Here is a 23460-nt window from a genome sequence, read left to right on the forward strand (position 1 = left end):
AAATATGGTCAGAGCTCTGAAAAGAGAACCTAAAATGAAGAGCCCTAAACCTGCAGTATTTTAATGACCAGCAAGGGCCATCTCCACTGGTTGCAAAATGCAGTCTGATTGTATGAAAGCTTATGCGAAAATGACCCTAATTCTCACTTGATTTATTACCTCAATAAAAAGTTTACTAATGACTGTTTCGTCTCAATCATTAGTTTCAAGTCCTCTTCAACACAGCATCATTTTCATTTTGTAAATTATCAACCCATTTGGAGTAAAATAGACGTTAAGGCTTGCCTGATTAATAGCTACCACAGAATGCCCAGAATCAGATCCAATCGGGATTTCTCCAGCTCCAACTTCTTGTCCGGTACAGTCACTTGTGGCTTGACAAACCAAGACGACAACAACTGTAATGCCAAAATCTGGACTTAAAAATGGTAGTCTAAAAATGATGTGATGTCACTGTAAGTTTACACTGAACAGATAAAAATGAGCTCTCTTCATATTAATTTCTTTGAACTAATAAGGCAAAAATCTCAATGCAACAGCAAACTATTGTTACTTTGGATTGAAGCTTTCTGCAGATTGGCTGCAGCTATATGGAAGACTAGGCTATGAACCGTGTCCAACACAAACATAAAATACAACTCCAAATTATGTCCTAATGTGGCTGGAGGCCCTTCTGCCTCTGGATCTCTCTCGTGCTGTCTGAGCGAGACAGTATTTCTCTTTGCAAGCCCTAAGAAAAAGTGAAAATGGAATCAGAGAATTGCCGAGCTGTCAAAACTGTGCGACGACACCCAAACTGCATCGAGAGCTGATGCTGACTTGACTGCACCTTGCATAGCTGTTAGTGTTTATTAATGCTATGGTCGACTGTGCATCCATCCATCCTTCCACCCCTCAGCAAAGGGCGTGTGAATCACTCCAAACAACACACGCTTGACATCAAGACATAGTGCCAGAGGATGACACAAAGATACAACAAAATTTAGGGGGTGTATGTGTGTGTGTGTGTGTGTGTGTGTGTTAGCTGGGTGGATGACTGAGTGGGGTGGAGGGTTGAGAGGGTTCACTGCTTGAAGGGAAACATCAGGCCTGAAATGAAAAAAGGGTCCTGAAAATGGTAAGTGGCTCCCAGCACTGTGACTGGAGTCAATTCGACAGTCATCGTCTTGGCTGGGAGAGAGCTCCTAACGCAGCAGCCCCCCCCAGTCTCTGCTCGGCTGTGGAATTGGGACAGATGACTTCATTCTGACAGGATTATCCCAAACCTGGTTCTAATCTATACATATACACATAATACATTTTTACAATATGACAAGGAAAACAAGCAGCGAAAGAGACGGACTGATCCTGGGGTTCCATGCGAGCACCGGCCTCTGCGTTGTGTTGATCATTCCTGACAGATCGTATCACCTCAAAGCGATGCACGCGTCAAACTGAGGGTTCATTACAGCATCACCTTGAGACTTTTTACAAGCACAAAGTGATGAACTCCTTCTGAGAATCACGCACAGACCTGATGAATTGTAGGATTTTACTGTCGCAGACTGATACGGCAGCTATTCTGAATGACATTTCTCCAAAATAGTCATGTCAACAAACGCTCATTTGAGAAGCACAGATAGCAAAATAATGCCAACAATTATAATTTCACCATAGTGTATTCAAAAAGATTAAACAAAAAACACCACGTCTCTTAGAGGAATAGTTTTATGTTGTGCTGTTTGTTCGTATGTATAATTGTGTATATTAAATTTGACACTAGAGGAAGCAGACGATTAGCATAGCTTACCTCAAAGGCCCATTTTACATAGCCTGGTCAATGCCTTTGAGTCCTAGTGGAGGGAGTCGCAGAGCCCAATCAACGTCTGTTTATAAAGTGTGTGATGGAAAGATGGGACACACACATAGTTACATGCCCGGTTGTGTTACATGTTACGCCTCTTTTGCGACCGGAATGGTGGCAAGTTATCCAAAAACACACACTGGTGCAGAATTATGCCGGCATTTGGTTTAGAAGGAAAAAAGCAAAGCTAGTGTAATGTCAGTCCTTTTTACGATACTATTGTGAGATGAAAAGGCGGTTTAAGGCTAGCAACAGGGGTAAAAAGCTTACCAGACTCTGCTGAAGGGTGCCAAAAACTCAGTGTGTTTAACTTCCTGGAGTCTCTTTTGTTTCCCTTGCAACTTCCTGTTGACGACACGCCTCCAAGCTAGTTTTTTTCGCCCCCTGTATCAGTCTTTATGTTAAGCTAAGCTAAGCTAAGCTAAGCCACACTACACTACTACAAATTTACTATACAGACAGATGAGTTTAATCAATCTTCTAATCTTAATGTGAAAGTTTAAGTATTGATACACTTTAGTTGGAACACTTTGAAAAAAGGTACAAGCTATGAACACTTGTGTTAATTGTGGTTATATCCACAAAATAATCAACTTGATCAACCAACAGAGGTTTGAACTCTAATAGACCAGCTAATCTTGGCAAGCTTGGCAACAAGTTTTGAGAGGGTGCCACCACTCCTTCTGTCTCTCTGTGTTCAGCACTTCTTCTCTTACACTGTTTTTCCTCCTGTCAGTATTCTTTTCTCATCTAAAATGCTTCCAATGAATTTAGGCTGAACATGAAAACACTCCAGTTGTCTTGGCCAAGTCTCCCTTGTGTAAAGTTAATTTTGATTTCAGGACAACTAAACCCAGAACATAAATCCAGACTTCTGCTAACCGTCACCTCGCCGGTGGGCCGCCACACTGCCGTACCACTTTGGGCCGACCGGTCTGCGGGAACACCTCGAATTGCTGCCTCAGATCGCCCTGCAGCACTGGCTGAGCTCCAGCTGACAGGCTTCGGCCTAGTGCTCTAATGACTTACAGATTGGAGCGCTGTGGTATACATGTGTCAGGACAATGCCATGGGCCTACTGCAAAAACAGTAGGAGAGGGAGAGAGAAAGAGAGCCGGCGGCTTCTCCCCGTACTGTCAGACAGAGGCTTGGCCGCTGGATTGTGTCACATCACGCTTCCCCCCAACAGACCGCAAATGAAGGATGTGAAGAGCAAACGTGGGGAGGAGGGGCGTCGGAGGGGCGCTCTACAACTTAAAAGGCTTTCATCCTGTAAACTGAAAAGACATTATCTTTTGACCTGGAGATGCCCTCTGTGAGGCTGTACACTATGGTGAAAAAACACAAGGAGAGACAGAGAAAAGAAGAGAAGAGAAAAAGGAGAAGTAAGAAGCGTGGATTGTGGTTTCAACTGGTAATAGTATAGATAAGAAAATAGTCTGCTGGCATGGTTTTAAAACATTATCAGTAGTCTCTCTGTTTCTGAAGAATAACAAGTGATGCACCTTTGACATCATGGAAATGTTCAATGCAACATTTATCAGAGAATACTGAGTGGTGCTTCTCATTTCAAAACAAAAAGGCCATCCCATAATTACAATAAATATGAAAAAACAATGAAACTCAGAGGATTGTGATATTCTTTCAGCTTCCAATCTTTTGTAAAGAAGCTCACTTAAAGATGAAAGCTCTCAATAGTGAGTAAAGTGGTGTTATCATTTTCCTTTACCCCTCTCTATACGCAGACTACTGCTGCTCTGAATCACAAGTGAAAACTACACATGTGTGAAGAATATCTTTACTTTCCCACATCATCCACCTGCCTCTCCTCAAACTGGCCATTCATGTGTTCTCATTAGAATCGCTGCAGACGTACTACAGACAGAAACCAGTCAATGTCATTCATGCGGCGTCCACACAGGGAGCTTCAGCTGGCTGCCGGCCATTCCTCACACTGTACCAGTGACGTGAATAATGAGGGCCAATCTCAGGCACAATCCTGGACGGGAAACAAGCATAATCTGGGCATTACACTGATAGGAAAGACTCCATGTTGACACAACATCTTCAGCCCAGCTGAATGCCACATAATCCCCTGTAGGAGGTGGATGCCTACCTAGGATCTCTTGCAATGAGGTCTAGTTAACCAGCCGGGCTCGTGAGCAACGCCACAAACGAGCTTCAATTTCCCCCTCCTCCCACCTCAGTGCTGGTGGACTATCAGCGAGGGTCCGACAGTGTTGTTCCTAATTACCTATTTCTCCACTCCTGATCCTGCGGCTGGCATAATTAGTTACCTGGGGCTGCAATCCAATTTGAAGTGATGACAAGAAAGTGATCCATGAAAAAGTAATAAGTTAAATCCAATTTCAGCCTGCCTCTAATTAAATGCACATGGAACTAATGAGTCAAACCCTACCATTTCACTGATAATGGTAATTAGCGGGGTGGGAGTTGCCGGCTCTCGTCGTCGTGCCACTGTAGGTGTGGAGCGCAGAAAGGTAAAAGCGCCACGGATTCTTTTAATCACACGTGTCATTCTGTCAATGTAATTTACTGGCTTTTTGACCAGTCAAGTATGTTTAGCTGCTTTCCAGCCTGCATAGCAGCTGTTTGTATATCCAGTCTGATTAAAGCACCTCTAGGCTGCTGAGTATACGGCAGAGGCATCTTCATCCAGAGGCAGGGGTGGGCGGAGTGGGGGTGAGGGGGATGTGGGGAGCACCCCTGTTGGGGAGATAAAACCAAAGAGCCATTTAATGCTGATCAAGGATTCTGAGGCTTGTTTGACTCATATTTTTCCCCCTTCCACTACTCTATGCAGGTCACCTTTTTTTCAGATCTTCTGTATATACCGTGCTTCATTATTTTTGACTTGAATAAGAAGGAATTGGAAAGTGAGTCACATCTCCAAATGAGTAAAAGTCTCTCTGCACATCTCCTCGTGCCTAATGGGAAGACCGCTGAGATGAATGGAGCCTCGTCCGCAGATCAGGTGCTTTTATGGGGTGTCAGCTTACTACACAGCCTCATAATTGTTGGATCATGTCTTTTGATGACCCAGTCCAGCTCAACAGAGAATCATTATCCAGGCTGTGTGATGGAGATAGGGAATGCTCTGTGTGAAGGGGGCTCCTCTAAGCACAGGTTTGTTCTTAAAAGCGGACAGGAGATGAGTCTCAGACCGTCAACCTCTGGTGTTTCACAAAATGTGTTTGTGAGACAGAGGGGAGGAAAAAAAACAAAACAAGAGAAATCTCGCCAACAGAAAACCATGAAAAGGAAAAAAGAAAAAAAAAAACTCAACAAAAATAAACAAATGTAATACATCCTCTCACAGAACGGCATACTGATGTTTATGTATGAACTCTTGGCTTTAAACTCTGTGTGTGTGTGTGTGTGTGTGTTTGGGGTGTGTTTAATTAGCAGAATATGTAATTCCCAGATAAACAAACACTTGTCTGGACCTGTGGCTTCTCCGTAATGGCAGTTTCAACCCGGAAAAACGTAACATACGACATTAGAGAGCAGGCAATTTACAGTGTTAGTTAGATACTACAGCCAGCCTGTGCTCTCTTCACAAGAACCGGGCAGGAGAGGGGAGGGGAGGGGAGGGGTGGAGGGAGCGGGGGAAAAAGGGCCCGACTCTCTTTTCAATAGCTGAGTGACAGCTTGGCCAAGCTCTCTGTATACATTAATAAATTAGAATTTTAATTTTGTCTTTGTCTGCAGGAGATGGTCTAGTACTTCACTATGTACCAACAACTGGCTGTACGCTGGAATCTGCCGTTGTGGTCCCCTCTGTTGACCTCTGCAGCACAATTCCCTGCCAGGCTGGGGAAACTGTTTAGTTTGATCCTTTCAACTTATTTGAATCCTGACAAATATGCACACAACTGAAAGGTCATCACAGTCATATTTCATCCTCTGGAGCTATTCCGAAGACATCTGCACAACAAAGAGGCTTTTTCACAACCTGACATTAGACCTAGCTGCTACAATAGCTCATTAAAAAGGGCCCCCAATGGAATAGTAAGGGTATTAAATATTATATATATACACACATAGAGAACAGGGCCTCCGTATTAATTACCAAATATGCCCTGAAGTCGTTTGCAATTTCACACCGACACAAACAAGCACTCCTTGTTCAAACATAGATATACATCTCTGAGGCAGCTGATCCGAAATTAACGTAAATATTGCATCAGACACGCCATTCATATTGAACGCAGAACAAGATGAAAAACAAAAAAAGGTTCTTTTTCTCTTTGCATCACAGAGACGGTTCAAACAGCTGTCCTCACACTTTCACACTCCTTGCATGTCCTCTACCTCCAAGCCCTCCACCTGGATCACCCACCCCACCTATGGGCTTGCTCTACAGCACCTCCTGCTGCTGGTGGTAGGGACCTGCCTCCTCTTTTATGTCTGCTGTGTGATGACAGGCAAACAGGGAAAGAGTTTCCTCTGCTTGACCCGATTCATCTCTCCGTGGGAGGAATGGAGCGCTTTCATTTCCCCCCTCTCTCCTCCCTCATGTACACTTTTCTCCTGCTTTCACCCAAAAGCTGAGCAACTCCTGAACTATAAGTGCGGTCAACAGAGAAGGCCTTTTCCAGTGCAGAGGTCAGAGGATCAGCTACACATGCTGATGTGTGTTCCTGCACTGGAGTGATTCTGGATGAGCTCATGTGAATGGCACTGGCTTCACCCAAGCTCTTCTAACATTCTGGGCTACATATTTCACAACAGTGCTGATTTCCATGTACAGGCTCATAAGGTTGATCGTGCGTGCATGTGTGCCTGTGCGTGCTGCTAAATCTCACAAAATGCGTGAGCATACATAACTGCAAATGTTGCACAGCCAATATTAATTTCCTGTTTGTGAACTTAGCCCAGCACTGTTTTCTCGCACACTGTGTTCTAGAGAGAGTTGCATAAGTTTGCTTCATTTTTTGTTTTTGCATCAGATCAACCACAAAGTCAAATACCAGAGTCCTCTGATCATCGTTGGGTTAATAAATAAGTGAGCGTGTGAGACGGTACCTGGAGGTTTTGCTGCTTGTCATTGGCTTTGGGGGATTTGCGGCCAGTGTTTTGTTGAGATTGTGAATGGGGCTGCTGTTGCTGCTGCTGCTGCTGCTGCTGCTGCTGCTGCTGTTGCTGTTGGTGGTGCTGCTGCTGGAGGAGGATCTGCCGAGCCACTTGGAGAGCCTGATAGAGATAAATACGAATAAAGAGTTAAACAAATGTCCAATAGAAAGGCTAGAAGACGAAATGCTAAAAGCCCCTCGAGAACACTTTGATGCCTATTATCAGAGCAGATGTATCCCCTTACAACAATACCCTCTTGGCCTGGTAGATAACAAACAAACACTACAGACCATCGTTTAATACTCTCCCATTCAGGGCCATAAATCTAAAGGGCTGGCATAAACACTTCTTCCACAAACACACAGGGAACAATGATCAGATGTCAAAACAAATTCACGGACAGAAAGAGGACAAAGAAACCAAGCGCAGCCATCCAGAAGAAATATTTATCTGTTGATAAGTTCCACTTACAGCAAACACAAATGCGTGTCACAGAGACACTAATCAGAGCTTTTGATCCTCCTTTAGCTCAGTCAAACTCCCCAAATAAAAGGCTCCATGGCTGCCTCGAATATCTGTTAAAGGACACGGCCTTCTCAGTGGAAAACAAAATACAGTGCAGTCACATGTTTATTGCTCCAGCTACTCCCTTTTCCCTTACGATAAATAATCAAACATGCCATCCAGAGCAAACAAAGCCGGAGAGAGCTGGGGGGGAAAAAAACACAGTGGTCTTGAAAACGGTCAGCGATACCAAGAAAAGCAAGCGTTGTGTTCCCACAGTGAGCTGGCCAGCCTCACACCTCCACCAGTAAACCATCTGGGTAAATAACTGGCCTCATTCTTTCCATGTCCCTCAGACGATTGCTCCCACAATTAAACAAACAGTCAGGGGCACATCCAAGCTCATCTCGCAGATGGACGGTCTGCAAGTTGTCCACTCAATCATCTGAGAAAGTTCAGAAATTAGAAAAGTAAACGGTGGAATGTTTAATGAGAAGACAGTGAGAGAGAGAAAAAAAAAAGTTAGAGCGACGTGTGAACAAGTGAGTGAAACCTGTGAAAGACTGTGTGAAAGTAAGATGTCTACAGGGAAAGGGCAAATAGAAAGCTCTGTGGACGGATGAAGAGATCGAGATAAGTCTGAGAACTGGTCTTAGTGCCAGTAAAGTCTGACAATACTTTAAGACAGAGCGGGGAGAGGAGCGAACAGCTGTATGATGGTCTGTGCGTGGGTGTGTGTGCTGACCCTCCCAAACACACGGCTGTCGGATGACATCATGAGGCATAAATATGACCACAGGCTACAAAGAGGCCACACTCCTGGCATTTCACCAGGCTTAACTTTAAAGTACATAAATTCTCCTCGTCTCTGTCCGTTTCTGTCTTTCTGAGCTCTTGTGTGAAGGCAAATGAGCAATGCATGCCTAATTGTCCTCCGCCTCGAAATTTGTGGGGAAGGGGAAACCCCCGTGTGCAAGCATACTCATAAAGAAAGTGTATAAATTGAAACTAAGAACTACGTGAGCAAGATTCACTCCCACACAAAGGCAATATTTACATTTTGGGTATTTAGCTTTTTCTCCAAAGCGACGTACAATCTGGTGGAAAAATCAGAAACAACAACATGGTGTGAACTGACGGGACCTGGGGAGGGGATCTGAAAAATACTAATACCAGGTATCGTGAGATAGTGTCTTGCGGTCAAAAGAGCGTGGAGACAAATTTTCAGCAAAAACACTTTTTATTGTTAAAACCAATTTGTTTCAGAGTGGTTAAAACTGTAACTGGAAGTTAGTTACATTAAAAAATGTATATTAATTTTTTAATTTATGTAATCAAAATAAAAGATCAATATTTTAATATTTTAATTATAATATTGGCGGAAAACATCCCCTTGATTTCTGTCATGGACTGAAACTGCAAAAAATTAATGAATACATGAATTAAAAAAAAAAATAGAATAAAATAAAATACAGAAATAAAAAAGTTTGTGGAAAAAATAGGTAGGGAAATGCTTTAAAGTAGTAAGTATAATTGAATAAACAAAACTGTAAGTTAAATTGAAAAGTACATAAAAGGGAAACTGAAACAAATAGATAAAGATGCAAATTTAAATGCGAATAACAATCTAAATAACATGTTCTAAATTAACTAATGCCTACATTAATTTTTAATATAATTTAAAGTCCATTTGATGATGTAGTAACTTATATATTGAGCAATTTTTTGTGCTTAATCAATTTTTTATGTTGGCAGTTTTAGTCCTCTATAGATTTCCACTCACTTCATAATAACCATCACTAATACATGGTAAAATAACAGTAAATTAACTCCTAGTCAATATGTATTTCACTGATAACAAACAATGAAATGTTTAATAAATCATTTATGATGCAGTTGTAAAAGTTTATTAACCTTAGTTGCAACTAAATTTAAAAAAATGCTTAGTAAATTGATTATGTTGCAACTAATCTTGATAATACTTTGTAAATGGTTAATAAGCACATCTACAAACATTATCTGGATAGTCATTATAAAGTTGCTACTGATATTTACAAGCTGGTACAATTGTCTAATAACTGGTTTATAAAGCATTTTATTGTTTGTTAATAGTGAAATAACTATTAACCAAAGTCGAATTAACTATATATTTTAACATATATTAATGGCGGTTATCTTAGTGTGTTGCCATACAAGTTATACCAAAAAAATCTAAAGAAGAGAAATATACAGAAAAACCTGTAAATAAATAAATCAATAAATAAATCAATAAATAAATAAATAAATAAATAAATAAATAAAATATTGCAGCATCAACTCAGAGTATCAAAGTTACTGAAGTCACAAGGGTTCAAACAAAATTCATATCAACCATATAATTTGGCTGAGAAGATAGTGTGAATATGTTGCATTAGCAGCTCTGGTAAGCTACAAACAATGACAGGTCGAGTGATCACAAAGTTCACATGACTAAGACAGAGAAACGCTGATATTCAAAAGGAAATTCAAAAGACAGATAAAAGCTGTAATTCACAACGCCCAAGGCGTGGTATTACGGGCACACTGAAGAGTAAACAAAGTTAGCTGTTTTCTTTTCCGCTCTTACTGATGACACATGCAGTGAAATGTGTGTGCGTTGTGTGTGTCTGGGTTTACAACTGAGGGTGTTGGAACAAAGAGAGTTGAGTCAACAGTAATGGATGAAGAGATACAGTTCTGGGAAGTCTTCTTTCACTGTCATCTTTATATAAAAGCAGCAGACTGTAAACCTGCCTGACGATCAGTCACCACATGTAGATAAAGAAATTGTTGCGCTGAAGTAATGTGCGCCGTTCCAACAGTGGGCTGTTTACGAGTACGTTATTCTCATGATTTTGTTGCTCGTGTTGCGATATAAACACGAGTGACTCAAAGTGAGCATCAGACATGCAATCGCACTAGATAACGTGTCAGACTGACAGACACGGTGTCCAGACATGTGTGTCTGTACTCACACCGTCTATGTGTGCATCGTTTGGTTACAGCAAAGTTACACGACGTGGGATGATTATGACTGAACTGAGGTAATGCCTGATGTGTTAAGCTTGAAGCGACCGAGCCACATGACATTTCAAACGATGACGGCCTTCTGCGACATCACATGAATAGGGGGAAAATGAACACAGCCTCCTAATGTTCATGTCAACAGCTTCATCACATTAAAGTAAGGGCAATAATTATGTGATCACGCACTTTAAAACACAGTCAGCAATCATCTTGACACAGGAGAATTAACCGAAGTCTTACCGCTGCCTGACAGCACATGCCTGCCTTAACAACTGCTCTATGTGACGTTTGACAGCCAAAGATGCGAGATGGGTGAACGCTGTTGCCGCCATTGAAAACAATGAGAGAAAGAGGACGAGTGGGCTGAGAACCTGTGTTGTGAGCTCCACTCCACTGTTCAGGAATGTTGCTGTCATGTTTGTATTTTAAAAAGGCCACTGGAGCTGGCATGCCTTTGAGAGGCCTAATGCTGGGCTAAAATAACCTATTGTGACCTGTCACTGCCATGTTTACACAGCAACCACTCCTCCATTTCAGAGCTCGCCCCCTGCTTCTCCTCCTCCTCCTCTTCCTTCTGCTCCTTCTCCTCTGGAATTTATCTTCTTTTGATCTTCCATTCAAAGGTACTGGACGCTTGATAGACATGCGAGTGTATGAGCTGCTCCAGGCGAATGTGATAAACTGGAAGCTGATGACAGGCAAAAGGCGTCTGAAGCACAGAGAGATGAGGGAAACAGCATGTTGTCTCTGTGCTATCATCATAATAACTACAGTAGGTCGCCCTGAGAACTGTGCTATACATGAGAAAAATGAACTGGACCGGATCATACTTTTGTACTGTATATATTATCTTTAAGGCTGACCAATAAACAAAAAAAATACATTATCTTTTATATTTATACAGTATTTGTTTTTATTTCTTTGCGCTAGCTCCATTGCTTCTTTGCACTACTTACAGCCCTCATTGGGATGCACAACAAATCACAATATAATCAAAATCGCAACGTGACAAAGAGCAATTACCCTTTTTGGATAAAGGTGTCCTGATTAAAAAAAAATCTTGTTCTCCAGATCTAAGAACATGTTTGCTGGGTATAGGGTAGACTGCAACAAATGTCCCAACAACCAGATTTTGACCGTTTTTTTGTTCCAGTGAAAATGTCAATCGTTACAATCATTCCCACTAATTGTGAATCATATCAAAATCGCATAATCTGTCACAATTATCGCAATATGATTTATTTTTTTTTTTACATATCAGGTGGGCCTAGTTTACAATGCACAGACCTTACAGAACAGTGTATACTTTTATGGTGATGGTGTTGGTAGTTCAGTGTTGGAGCTTCACTAATTGTAATTTTGTACTGAAAACATCTGGTGGGCCACATTTGGCCTGTTGGCCCCACTTTGGTCAGCCCTTCATTGAGAGTGTAAAGTTGTATTGAGGTGTATGCAACTTAAAATCCTTCTTTTTTTAACTAGACTACAACTGGTGCTTTCACAAAATGTTACTACAAATAGATGCTTGATAAATAATGTGGATATAATGACCACTAGAACAAGAAGAACAGTGGTAAATCAAGAGAATGACATAACTGTACAGTAATGCAAAATTTACATAATTTTAAGATATAACAATCAAAATTCTAAGATGATATATAGTCTCATATGACGATAAAGGTAATACTGACATACTGTCTAGCCCTGCTACTGGTAACAGAAACAAAACTGCAGAGACAGACGCATAAACACCCAAAGCATACATTCATTCACTGTTAGTGGGTCTATATGCACACAAGTACACACAAACAAACACACACGCGCAAACACACACACACACCATGGACAGAGTGAACCCTCCAGGTGCTTTTGATTAGAAAACACCCTCCAGCACATGACAAAGGTTTTTATCAGCGACAAAGCCGGTGCAATTCGGTATCCTTGTCATTTGCAGTCCTCTTTTATGTTCCCCCCATTCCAAATGTGTTCAAAGTTCACACCCTCTTCCCCCGTGTTAACGCAACTTCCTCAATAAACAACAGGCGTTTTATCTGCAACTACTTTCACACCATATTAGTGAATAGAGGCAGGAGCGTCTCTTATGTCCCTGGGCTATCACGCTGTGATAAGGGAACTGCTAAGTACTGGATGTCTTTATGTGCAGTCTGCACATGTGGATTATTTACAGGCTTTGGGGTTTCCTGCTGCTAAAGCCAGCTCTGGGTGTCTTACAAATCCCAGCTCAGAGCACTGCCACACAGTCAAGTCTGCTCTCTGCTGAATCCCTCACTCACTGCACCTCTTTCACACTATGACAAAAAAATTACACTTTACAGCTACTGTACGTGTCTCCTTTGTGTCCTAATTCTATCCAACTCTACTGACCCACGGCTCCAATCAAAAAAGGTACCAACAGGCCAAATCTAAGTGTGTATAAAGGATCCTCCAAGTGTGATGGACACACACCAATCACATCACATTTTCTGAAGGACAGATAAATAGGAAGGAATGTTACAGAAGGTCCACAGAAAACAGAGTAAATGTTGAGTGGAAAAAGTTCAGGGTGTCTCCATCGGGAGTCAGACGGTGCAAAACGGGACAGTGTTGTTTGTTCAGGCCCATCAACAGGGAGACCTCTGTGGTTCTATAAACGTCCGGCTCCTCTTGCCACAGCTGGCGGAGACCTTGAACGTGAAATGGTTTCAAGCAGATTGCTCCTAATTGCTAGAAGATGTGCAGGCAGGTGTAACCGGATCCCTGCGGCCACTCAGAGAAAAGGAGAAGGAACGAGATGTGCATCTGTTTGTGTGTTTCTGCACTTGTGTGTGTGTGTGTGCGCGCGCGTGTGTGCTTCAGTGTATTTACTCAGCAGCCCCGTTTCAACAGCCTTTAATAGTCAGGAGAGTGTGGCCCAGAGACAAGCCAGCAACAACATGGCTAATAGGTTAGCTCTTAATGTAGTCCGGCTCAGAAGACACCGGGCCCTCTGGTGTCACCCTGCAGCCTCTGCGGGGCTCCAGCACCGGCAGCCTAAATGTCAAGGTTATCTGCTCGACTTTCTGACTGATCACACGTTGCAGCTCACCTGACATTTATCACTTCTGCTGTTTCCCTTTTCAAAGGCAAGGCCCTCTGCTCCTCAGTGGGGAGCCTTACCAAGTCAGGCCAACTCCTCCACGTAAGTTGCTAATATGCTAAGCTAATGTGCTGTCCTTCCACAGGCCGCTCAAGAAAGTTATTCAGTCATTTCATAAATTATATTGGCTCTCGTTGCCAGTGGCAATGAAATCGGAAAAGCTGAGGGCACAACTTGTTCTATATTCACAATGTGACGGATGTGGTGGTGGAGCGTCGTTGCCTATGCAAACATATAGTAATGGAATTCACTTGGAATACTTGTCATTTTAATTGAAATGCATTTATTTTTTTATATTTTGGCAGGGGGTGATTTTTAACCATGTAAGCGGATAAGCAGCAAGGATCATGTCTATTTATATTAATTGCATTTTTTCCCCCTTTCTCTTTTTCTCAGTAATACAGACATTTATCTGCAATGCAAAGCAGGGAAAGTCTGGTTTCCCAGTAAGTATATAATTAATGCCATTTCCAAAAAGCCACTCCACATGGAAAACAGGCCCTGATGCTCAAACCTTGCACATTACGGGGTCCTCGCAACAACACTCTCCAGTCTGTGTTTAGATTTCCAAACTAATTCATGTAGAATACATAAATAAATCAGCGTTTTATACCCACTTCAAACCATTAGATTCCCTTCCTTCGCTGCACTTTTCAACTAATCTATTAATATTTATGACAACACTAAACATTTCAAATATCCACGTTTAAACAATAAGGGAGAGCGTGCACTTACATAAGACGAAATCTGCCTTCAATAAAAACCCCTGTTTTGTTTGTCCAACACACCCCCCGTAACCCCCTCCCCCGCTCTCTCTCCCCATAACAGGTAATGCAGCGCCCTGACAAATGTTTTTTAGGGAAAAAAATGACTGTAAGAAAAACAAGACGAAAGCAAAGTTATTAAGTGTGAGTGGAGATAGAAGAGAGGGGGCTGTGAAGCAGGACCGATGATGGAGGGAGTGGAATGAAAAGAGAGAAGGGGGAGGCAGACAGATGGAGGAAGAGAGAGGCGAGAGGTAAAAGGGAGATGGGAAGAGAGGGGGCAAGAGGAGAATGTAGCAGAGGGGAGGCGGAGGTTGCAGGAGGTGCAGAGGGGAGGGTAAACAGCGCCCCAACCAGGCGGCGCGGGCGCTCGGAGCCTGGTACAGAGGGGTCAGCAGCCCCCACCCCCACCCCCCCCCCCTCACCGAACCCGGCGAGGTCAGCTCAGCTATGCGGGCCTGACAGCTTCCGTTTGCTGTGTGCTCGCCGTTTGTTTGGATTCCCCAGCCTTGCTTAGCCAGCAGCTTAACAACAGATGGCTAAAGAAGGCCTCTATTCAGAGCGGTCCGGATCAGAAAATCACACCAAGGAAAGTACACAGGCTGCAGACAAAACACACAGACGCATCTCGAGCACACACATGCAAATGACATGGATTGTCAGAGTTGCACATGCTGCAAACGGGAGAACAGCAAATAAGGCTTTGCTTGCTGCAAACACTTTCATTTGCGTAAAAAAAAAAAAAAAAAAAAAAGCAAAGCATGCAAGGACACACAAGCAAGTGAGCAGCACATGCACGGCGTTGTCTGATTATACCAAACAACTTCCTGGGACGATTCAATAACTGAGCAGATCTGAGTGAACGCATTTCCGTCCCCCGCCATTATCAAACGAATGCTGTGTTTATTACAGCTTTAGTGCGGTGTAAACTCATAAACACCCTCCCGGAGTACAAGAGGAGCTGTCAACTAAATATTGTTTCTCTCATGAGTCGCTCTTCCACCTCAATTACGCCTTTCAACTTCACAGGCTCAGTATGATAAAGTGGCAGTAAAAATCATTCACATTAATACTCCATTGTGCATCTGCTGCTAAAGGTAATTAAAGAAGTAAATGACTCATAAGAATAGACATATTAGCCGCAAAATGAAAGGCAACTGGGCTGCCTCATGAAAATATGTACCATTAAGATACTGCATTTTCATATTGGGGTAATCAGCTCCACTAGCCTGATGCTGATTTAATCCACTCCAGTGGAAAGTCTATCAGCGCACAGCCGCGTGTCACTGTCTCTCTTATGTCTACCCGCCAAGAGCCAGGCATTCTACTTCAGCACTGCCTGTGAATGGCTCCACTAAAGGAGGGAGGTCACACACAGGCAAATCAGTCGGAGAAGCAGTCAATGCTTGGGTGTCATTTAGCGGCAGATGGAGAGACAGGCAGAGAAAAAAAGAGGAATGAGGGTGAGAGGAGGATAAAATGAGCTAAAAAGAGCAAAAAAAAAAAAAAGGAAGAGCACAAACGATGTGGGAACAATGCAGCGGGCAGATCTCAGCAGCCCCTCTCTCCCTGACCTTAGCTTTTTGTTCTGAGCATATGATGCCTCAGGATGCCCACCACTGAATACGGCGATAAAATCCGTCAAGTTGATAAAGTGGGAGGAAAAGAGCCGAGGTATGCCAACTGTGCTGGGTGCTTAGATGGACTGTTAGAAAACACGCACTCCTCCCCGATTGCATCTTCGTTGGAAGTGTTGCATCACTTGGTAGCGGGGAGTGTTGTGCTTGGGAAAATGGGCGCTTCCAAAAGCCCAGGGTGAGACCCAGAATACTGTGAGCAGATTTTATCATGCGTGAATCATATTGTTTAGAATGGGAAGATCTGTCTGCCCTGGTCTCATAGACGGAGGACTCAACATTATTGATACACTCGAGACATCTGGGATACGACCAGTAAAACCCCTAATCTTCCAATTTAGTTGTGGTGAATATAGATGAATGTAGTCTACACACAGCTATAGAATGGTGCTCGGTGAAGGGAGGAGTGATCGCAGTCATGGAGCGTCATAGTGCTCAGGGCCTGAACTTGATGGCCTGTGTTGTCAGCTGACCACTCTCGCTGGCCTCTGCACTGCAGGGCGTGTTGATTAACTCCGTGTGGATGCAAAAGGAACTCATCTAGATGAATAATCCCGCTAATCAGGAAAACAGACAACAAGCGTGACGGTGCCCTGAGCAAATTTGACAGTGGACACTGATTAGGAATGACATCTGCCCAAAGAGCATCTCCTCAGCATCCTGTCGATTTCATTTAGATGCTAAAATCTCTCTTCTTGAAGTAAACAAGCCTTTGTTGTCTGTGTCTTGCATTTAACCACCGTGCCGTAGCCTTTCCAAGGCTTTCTGTGGTTTTCGACTGTACGTCTTTTCCCACTGATGCTCGCTGCCTTGAACTGTCCTGACCTGAGACCTAACACATCATGAGCTGCCGAGGGAGAATTCCCAGTGTGTTTGTGTGTGTGTGTGTGTGTGTGTAGCATAGAGTTCCTCCGAAGGAGAGGATTTTCTATAAATCACAGGCCAGTCCAATTGGCTATGGATTGAGTTGCAGCGGGGAGAGACAGCTCCCTGGGAATAGCAGTGTCTCTGTTGAAGTCATTCCAAGATGGGTAATATGATCCTATGCCGCCAGGAATAAAGGAAGGGGAGAGAAAAGGAGGAAAAAAAAATCTGATTGCTCCGGCCATAAAGAGGAGTAATCTCCAGCAGGGTCAGACACATCACCCGTCACACTGGACTGTAATGTATTATTGTCTCACAGGCAGATGACGTGACACATGGTGGGCCTCACTTTTTTGGTGGGGCAAGAACGGATTTTTTGGATATTTTTTCATCTTCATTCTTTTATTGACTGACAGAAAGATGTAGAGGGCGTGTGGAAAAAAGGATTGCCACTTCTGGTGCCAAGGAAGATGAAGATCACAGCCTTATTTGGTAACAGAGAGCTGAAAAATGGGTAAAAAAGGTACAAAGATTCATCTTCCATTGGTCATAAGCTAAATTAGAGCTATAAAAAAGACCTTATCTTGAATCATGTTTTATCTCTACATATGTTATAAGATGAAAAAATAAATCTTAGAAAATGGCTTTTCTGACAACTAGGATAACTAGGATGACCTTTATTATATGCAAACATAATCAAGAAGACCTCAACCAACAAAACCGCCCATCAGAGTCCTTTGGTGACACCTGAACCTCAGCATAAAGCAATAATGGTACTGAAGAATCCAACGGTCATAAACTGCATGCTAGAGCTACATGAGCTTAAGCAACCGCATCTGGAAATCCAATAAAGTGTCCTCCCAACATCCAACCCCAAATGGAGCCAAGTTTGTCCATTCTCTGTTGACTAGTGATGTAGCATGAAAATGCCAGAGAAATTATTCAATATAACAATAAACGGCAAAATAGATTTGAATCTCGCAGTGAGGGTCTGTACCTCGGGTCAGGACGGGCAGGTGATTTAGCCAACAAAACTGTTTAACGTCACACAATGACCTAGGGCCGTAGCCAAGTCACATTTAGCTTGGCAAAACTTGATGGTCAGCTGAAAAATGCCAACAAGAACCTTCTGCAATCTTTACCAAATCTTCAGCAAGTCATGTTTCTTTTGAGTAAACCAGCTGATTAATGAACCTGACAATCATACATCAATGGTGAGTGGAAAGACAAAGCAATTAGTGGCTATTCAGAATGAAGCACTCCAACCAGGAAATAAATGGAATATAGTTTAAGGATGAAGGGGGGATTTTTGAACATTTGGTATCATTTCTCAAAATTCAACACCAACTCAATGACAAATTCATGATTTCGAGTTTCTTTTCAAGCAACAACTGATCCCCAGCGTTCAGTCCATCTATCCCCTGAACATAAGAAATTACAATTAGTCGTCCAGGATTTCAGATTAGCTTGACCAATCACAATCACAACTTCAAAAATTCTTTCATTCGAGCTCCTTTCTGTGAGTGTTTATGGACTAACAAGTCATAAAAAAAAAAAAATGTCCTTTGAGCGTAAGCACTTCTTCAAACCACCTCGGGCTTAATTAACATGCGGAGAGTGGTGCGGTGACAGAATTGGCCGCCCTCAATCTGCCTGAGCCACCTTCAGCTTTAGGCGCTGAGACCTGCAGGCTGGAGGCTTCAATAAATGTCGCTCGAGAAGATGATCACAACTCAAATTAAGTTATGCACTAAGCTTGAAGGGCTTACATAAACATGTGATGGAAATATTAACAATATGTAACAAACTGAGGGACTAGATAGGGGGAGGAGAAAAAAGAGGCCCTGATGCAACTTGGAAACCAGTTAAATAATGCAGTTGGCTGAATAATTTGTCCAGATGTTGAATTTTCATTGATGACTGAACATTGCATATATACAATAAATCACCCACCCCCCTGTTTTTCAGAGAGAGGTACTTAGCAGCGGCTGGCGCGAAGAAGAGGTAAAAGTAAAATGCAGGTGGCAGAAGTAGCCCAAACAACAAGCACTGCAGGAACCAAGGGCATGTGGGCTATAGAGCTGCTGGGGTGGTGGGCGGGGGGATGACAGACTGCTGTTCAACTCCATTAGCTGCTATGTGAGAGGGGTGCATCTAGCAGCACACGACCTGTGAAGAATCTTAGATCTCACTCTATCTTGGAATGGGGATTGCCGCATTAATTCTAGGAAACTGTAATCTCTCAAGCAAATCAAATTACTCTCATTAAGCGCAAGAAGAAAACTGCCTCTGTAATAAGTATGTATAAAAAGTATTTATTACCAATAATCACCTCTTTAATATGAGCTAGCTTACAACGCCTTTTATTTTTGCTGATTAAGTTTAAAAATGGGGAAACAAGGAAGGGCACACGCTCACGGACGCATATACATGGCATTCACACACACGCAGGCAAACACACACACACACACACACACACACACTACACCTCATGGAGTTTATGAGAGTGGTTGATACAGTGATTAAAGGGGAGGGTAGAGGGATACAGTGCTTGAGGGCCTTGGAGAGGACGTGCCTCACCTAGTCATAAAAACACACCTCTGTCTTTAAGCCAGCACCAGAATCACTCTCAGCGGGTTCACTTGGAGGTGAATCGCTAAAGAATTTACATGCAAAGTAGCACATGTCATCACCCCAGACTGTGTGCTCGCACACGTAGCATTGCACTGTAACTTGGCATGCGCCCACTGACCGCCGCATTTTTGTCAACGGTCTGTGAGGTTGACGGCCTGACCCGGGGCGGCCACTCTCTGAACAATGCTATTTCTGAAATACACACATCTGCGGCACACTGGTTTTTGTCCTTTTTTTGCATAATTTGTGTATCTACAAGCCCGACTACTCCACCAAACAGCTAAGAGTATGTTAATGTTATGCATGTAGGGTTTTGAAACAGCAAATAAAGCTAAATAACATTTGCAGCGTCCTGACTCTGGTGGGAGGTGAAGACTTTGCTCCTCTTCCAGGATATGACATCATCCACAAGGCACAAGCTGCCAACTATAATCGACCTGACAGTAAATGGAAGACGCACTGATTTTCCTCCGACTCTGTTTCTCGTATTTGATTCTTTGTTCATGTAACTAATTAATTACATCTATAAAAAAAAGGGGAAAAAAAGTTCACAAAAACACATCAAAACGGCTGATAAAAACGATTTGCCTCTACAGAATCAATTAGGACTGAGGGTCAGCGGGTCTTTCATTTACTGGTTCAGCATAATTACCTGTTTTTCTTCCCCCCATTTACTCCTTTATTCATCTGGGACACCGATGTCCCCGCAAACCGAAAGAACACACTTTTTTTTGTGATTATTCAAATTAAACACCGATTCCTGAGAGAAAACGTCTGTCAGACTACAATGCGGCGAACGCTAATATGCTCCAAAAACAAACTCCCCTGCAGCCAAAAGAAGGAATTCTATTAGATGTCAGCCTACATACCGTAAATTTCAATTTGACTTGCCCAATCGAGTACAAAATAAATAACGCAAAATCAACTCAACAAGAAATCGCTATCTGATCTGGTGTAATGTGAATTATGACCAACCATATGCACAAGCGCCTGCACCTATGCCTCCACCTGATACGGGTGCTTGGCAGGAGGACAGGTTACAGCAATACTGTTGCCCTGTGGCTACAAATCACTGCTGCTGCTTCTTTGACTGTCTATCAAAGAGGCCGCATCCACTCCTGTCTGTCCTGTCTGCCATGATTCATAGTGGGAAGAAACAGGAGGTGGGACAGAGAGGAGGAGGAGGAGGAGGAGGAGAAGGAGGATCACAGCTTAGCAAGAGATGTTCTTTCCTTCTTTTTAAAGAAAGCCGTAAAAACATCCATAAACAGCGTCATTCCAGCATAAAAAGTAAAAGGTGTCGGCCTTTTTTTTACAGACCGAGGCATTTATCATGGTTAACACATAAAAGCAGGCTCAGTTAGTCAGCCTGCAGAATATCACATTAACACTTTGTAAACATCCACCCATAAAGATAATTATTTTGATTGCAGGACTCTGGTGAGGCTTTTCCTCCCCTCCTCAACATCTGGTTAAAATATGGGGCAAGTGCTGGCTTCCTGGCTGCTGCTCAGGTGGTTAAAATAGACTGTGCGCGCGCACACACACACACACACACACACACACACACACACACACACACACACACACACACGTATAAATAGAGTGGTGGGTAACTTTCATTTTTTCCTCACATCTAGTTTACAATTTCGTTTTTCAGGTGGTGGAGAGTCAGCGAAAAGGGCAGGAGCTGCTGCGGCTCCCCACAACGCACCTGCCAGGAAATGATCCTTTACTCTCCAGCCAGAGAGGCTGCTGGGATATGCCAGGACATGCAGCTGGAGCGTGAGCCTTTAGCTTGACGCTCCTACAGGCAGGGAAATGCAGAGGCGCACATGGCAGAATTTCAGTCATGAGCGAGAAAAGAACTGACACTAAGCAAATGTCTCATCGTCTTCTTAAGGAGAAATTCACCCAATAATTGAAATTAAAAATTCAGTCGTTTTCTAGATTATAAATTCCGAGGTCGCCGTTGCAGCGTTCTCTTGAACAAATGAAGTAGACGGGGACTTCTGGCATAACCCAAGACTCCGGGTGCCCAAGAGAACCCACACTGATTTCAAAAGACCCCGTTATGAGTCGAAATCTTCACTGGAGCTGCCACAGTAAAGGCATTAGTGTTAGCACTGGCACAACTCTGTGTCAAGGGTGTAAATTACAGTCCTGGGACTTCTGGAGAATTGGATTATGCTGGACAAGCTGTCTGAAGCCATTTCTTTTTTTTCTTTTTTCCTTTTTTATGTTTCAAAACTAGTCCCAATCTATTCCAGTTGTTTAGGAGTATGCTACAACATGTTTTGGCTGTGAAGCTCCAGAAATGTTTTTTGTTGCCCTTTTAAATAAAGTAAGGGAACAATTTGGTAAACATTTTCATTATTCAAGATCCACTGATCTTGTTTTTTTGTGTTCCTGGCTCTGCAGAGGGCCAGACAGATGCGGAGAGGCCTCGGGAGTAGCACAGAGCAGAGGAGACTGTGATAATTGACCAAGATGCTGCTACCTCTCAGTCCCCTGTCCTCTCACCCCCAAATCCCAGCGGCCCCGTTTTCAATTTAACACAGGACCTGACCAGATTTCACTCATTGCAGGGCTAAGGCACATCTTTGACACTTTTACATCAGAAGCACAGCTTTCTACTGATTAAAAAAAAACCCTATCCTTCTGCCTCTCTCTTTCTCCCACTGCATGGTGAGGGGTAATGTGAGGGAAGGGGGGGTGTCCATTTCCTGCCCCCACCCCCTCCTTTCCCTCCAAATCAACCACAAATAACTCACAGCCTCCTGCGCCTATCTTGATTTCACTCCAGAAGATAAGGACACCATTTTATTGTTTTCATTGAGCTTGAGTGCTAAGACAGAGAGCACGAAATTACTCTCAGATCAAGATAAATACGCCACAAATCGCTAATTCAATCCGTCCTCGATGCCGGTGATGTTTTGAAGAGAGGGCAATATCCAAAGATCGCGCTGTGAAACTGGAGTCTGGTGGTGCGATACTGGCTAGAGACCTCATCAAATTGAGAAGAAAAAGCGAACAGTAACTTGAGTCAGAAATCCCTTTGGAGATGCAGGGAGTTGGTACAATATGCTTGTGAATTAAATATGTAGCGTGCTTTTATGTGCTTCTTAGCTGTGATAGGAAAGGATTTAGAAGAGAATGGACAAAACACGTTTCATGATTCCGGCTCTTAGACGTCCACGACACAAATGTATCGAGCGTGTACAGAGAACAGCGCAGGCCCCCGGTAGTGTCGGTGTAGTGGTGAGGGGCTGAGGAGTAGAGAGTATTTACTGATGTGGTTATCTTGTCCTGTGACAAGCAGGACCACTCAATCAGCCTGCGATGGCCCAGCTCAGGCAAGCACTACACGCACACCCTCATACTTCTGGGGAGGAGGCGTCAGCCAAGCCAAATCTGATCAACAAATGCAGTTCCCCTGTGCCACAGCTATCTGAGATGAAGATGATATTATGTGCGAGTGAGCAAAGTGATGGAGACAGCACAGGGAGAATGGGAGAAGGACAGAAAGGGAGAGGAGAGGAGACAGTGAGACCTGGAGGTGGACGCTCCTCTTCTTAAAGGCAGAGCGTCTCCCTCCTGGAGAGCCAGGAGATAACACGTTGGCATATTTTAATAAGAACCGTGTGCCACACAACACTCCCTTTACCGGATCAAAGAGCTGAGCATTTATATGCTGGAGATGGTCTCACATTAATTATCAAAAACCTGAATTAAAAAAATAAAAACTTGTCTGTCTAGTAGAGTTACATACCAATTAAAAACACAATCCTGGCAAAGACCAACTGACATTTCTAATGATTCCTTTTAAATATTACTGACATGTATATGTTATTAAAAGGTTAGAGAAATTTGCATTTAGCAATGAGGAAAAATAAATATAGTGTTGAGTGTGCAGATAAGAGCTCAGTAATTAGG

The 23460-nt window shown here is 43.0% G+C and overlaps 1 protein-coding gene across 7 annotated transcripts in view; it reads right to left on the reverse strand.

The window, feature by feature from the left end:
- foxp1b (forkhead box P1b) overlaps positions 1-23460 on the reverse strand; it is a 168126-nt gene that overhangs the window by 51043 nt on the left and 93623 nt on the right. For all 7 annotated transcript variants that reach the window (XM_037099781.1, XM_037099779.1, XM_037099780.1 and 4 more), the window contains one exon: positions 6893-7060. In XM_037099781.1, the coding sequence (XP_036955676.1) occupies positions 6893-7060 (168 nt within the window). The remainder of the gene's footprint in view (positions 1-6892; positions 7061-23460) is intronic.

This window comes from Acanthopagrus latus, chromosome 6 (genome assembly GCF_904848185.1).
Source record: "Acanthopagrus latus isolate v.2019 chromosome 6, fAcaLat1.1, whole genome shotgun sequence".
NCBI lineage: Eukaryota > Metazoa > Chordata > Actinopteri > Spariformes > Sparidae > Acanthopagrus > Acanthopagrus latus.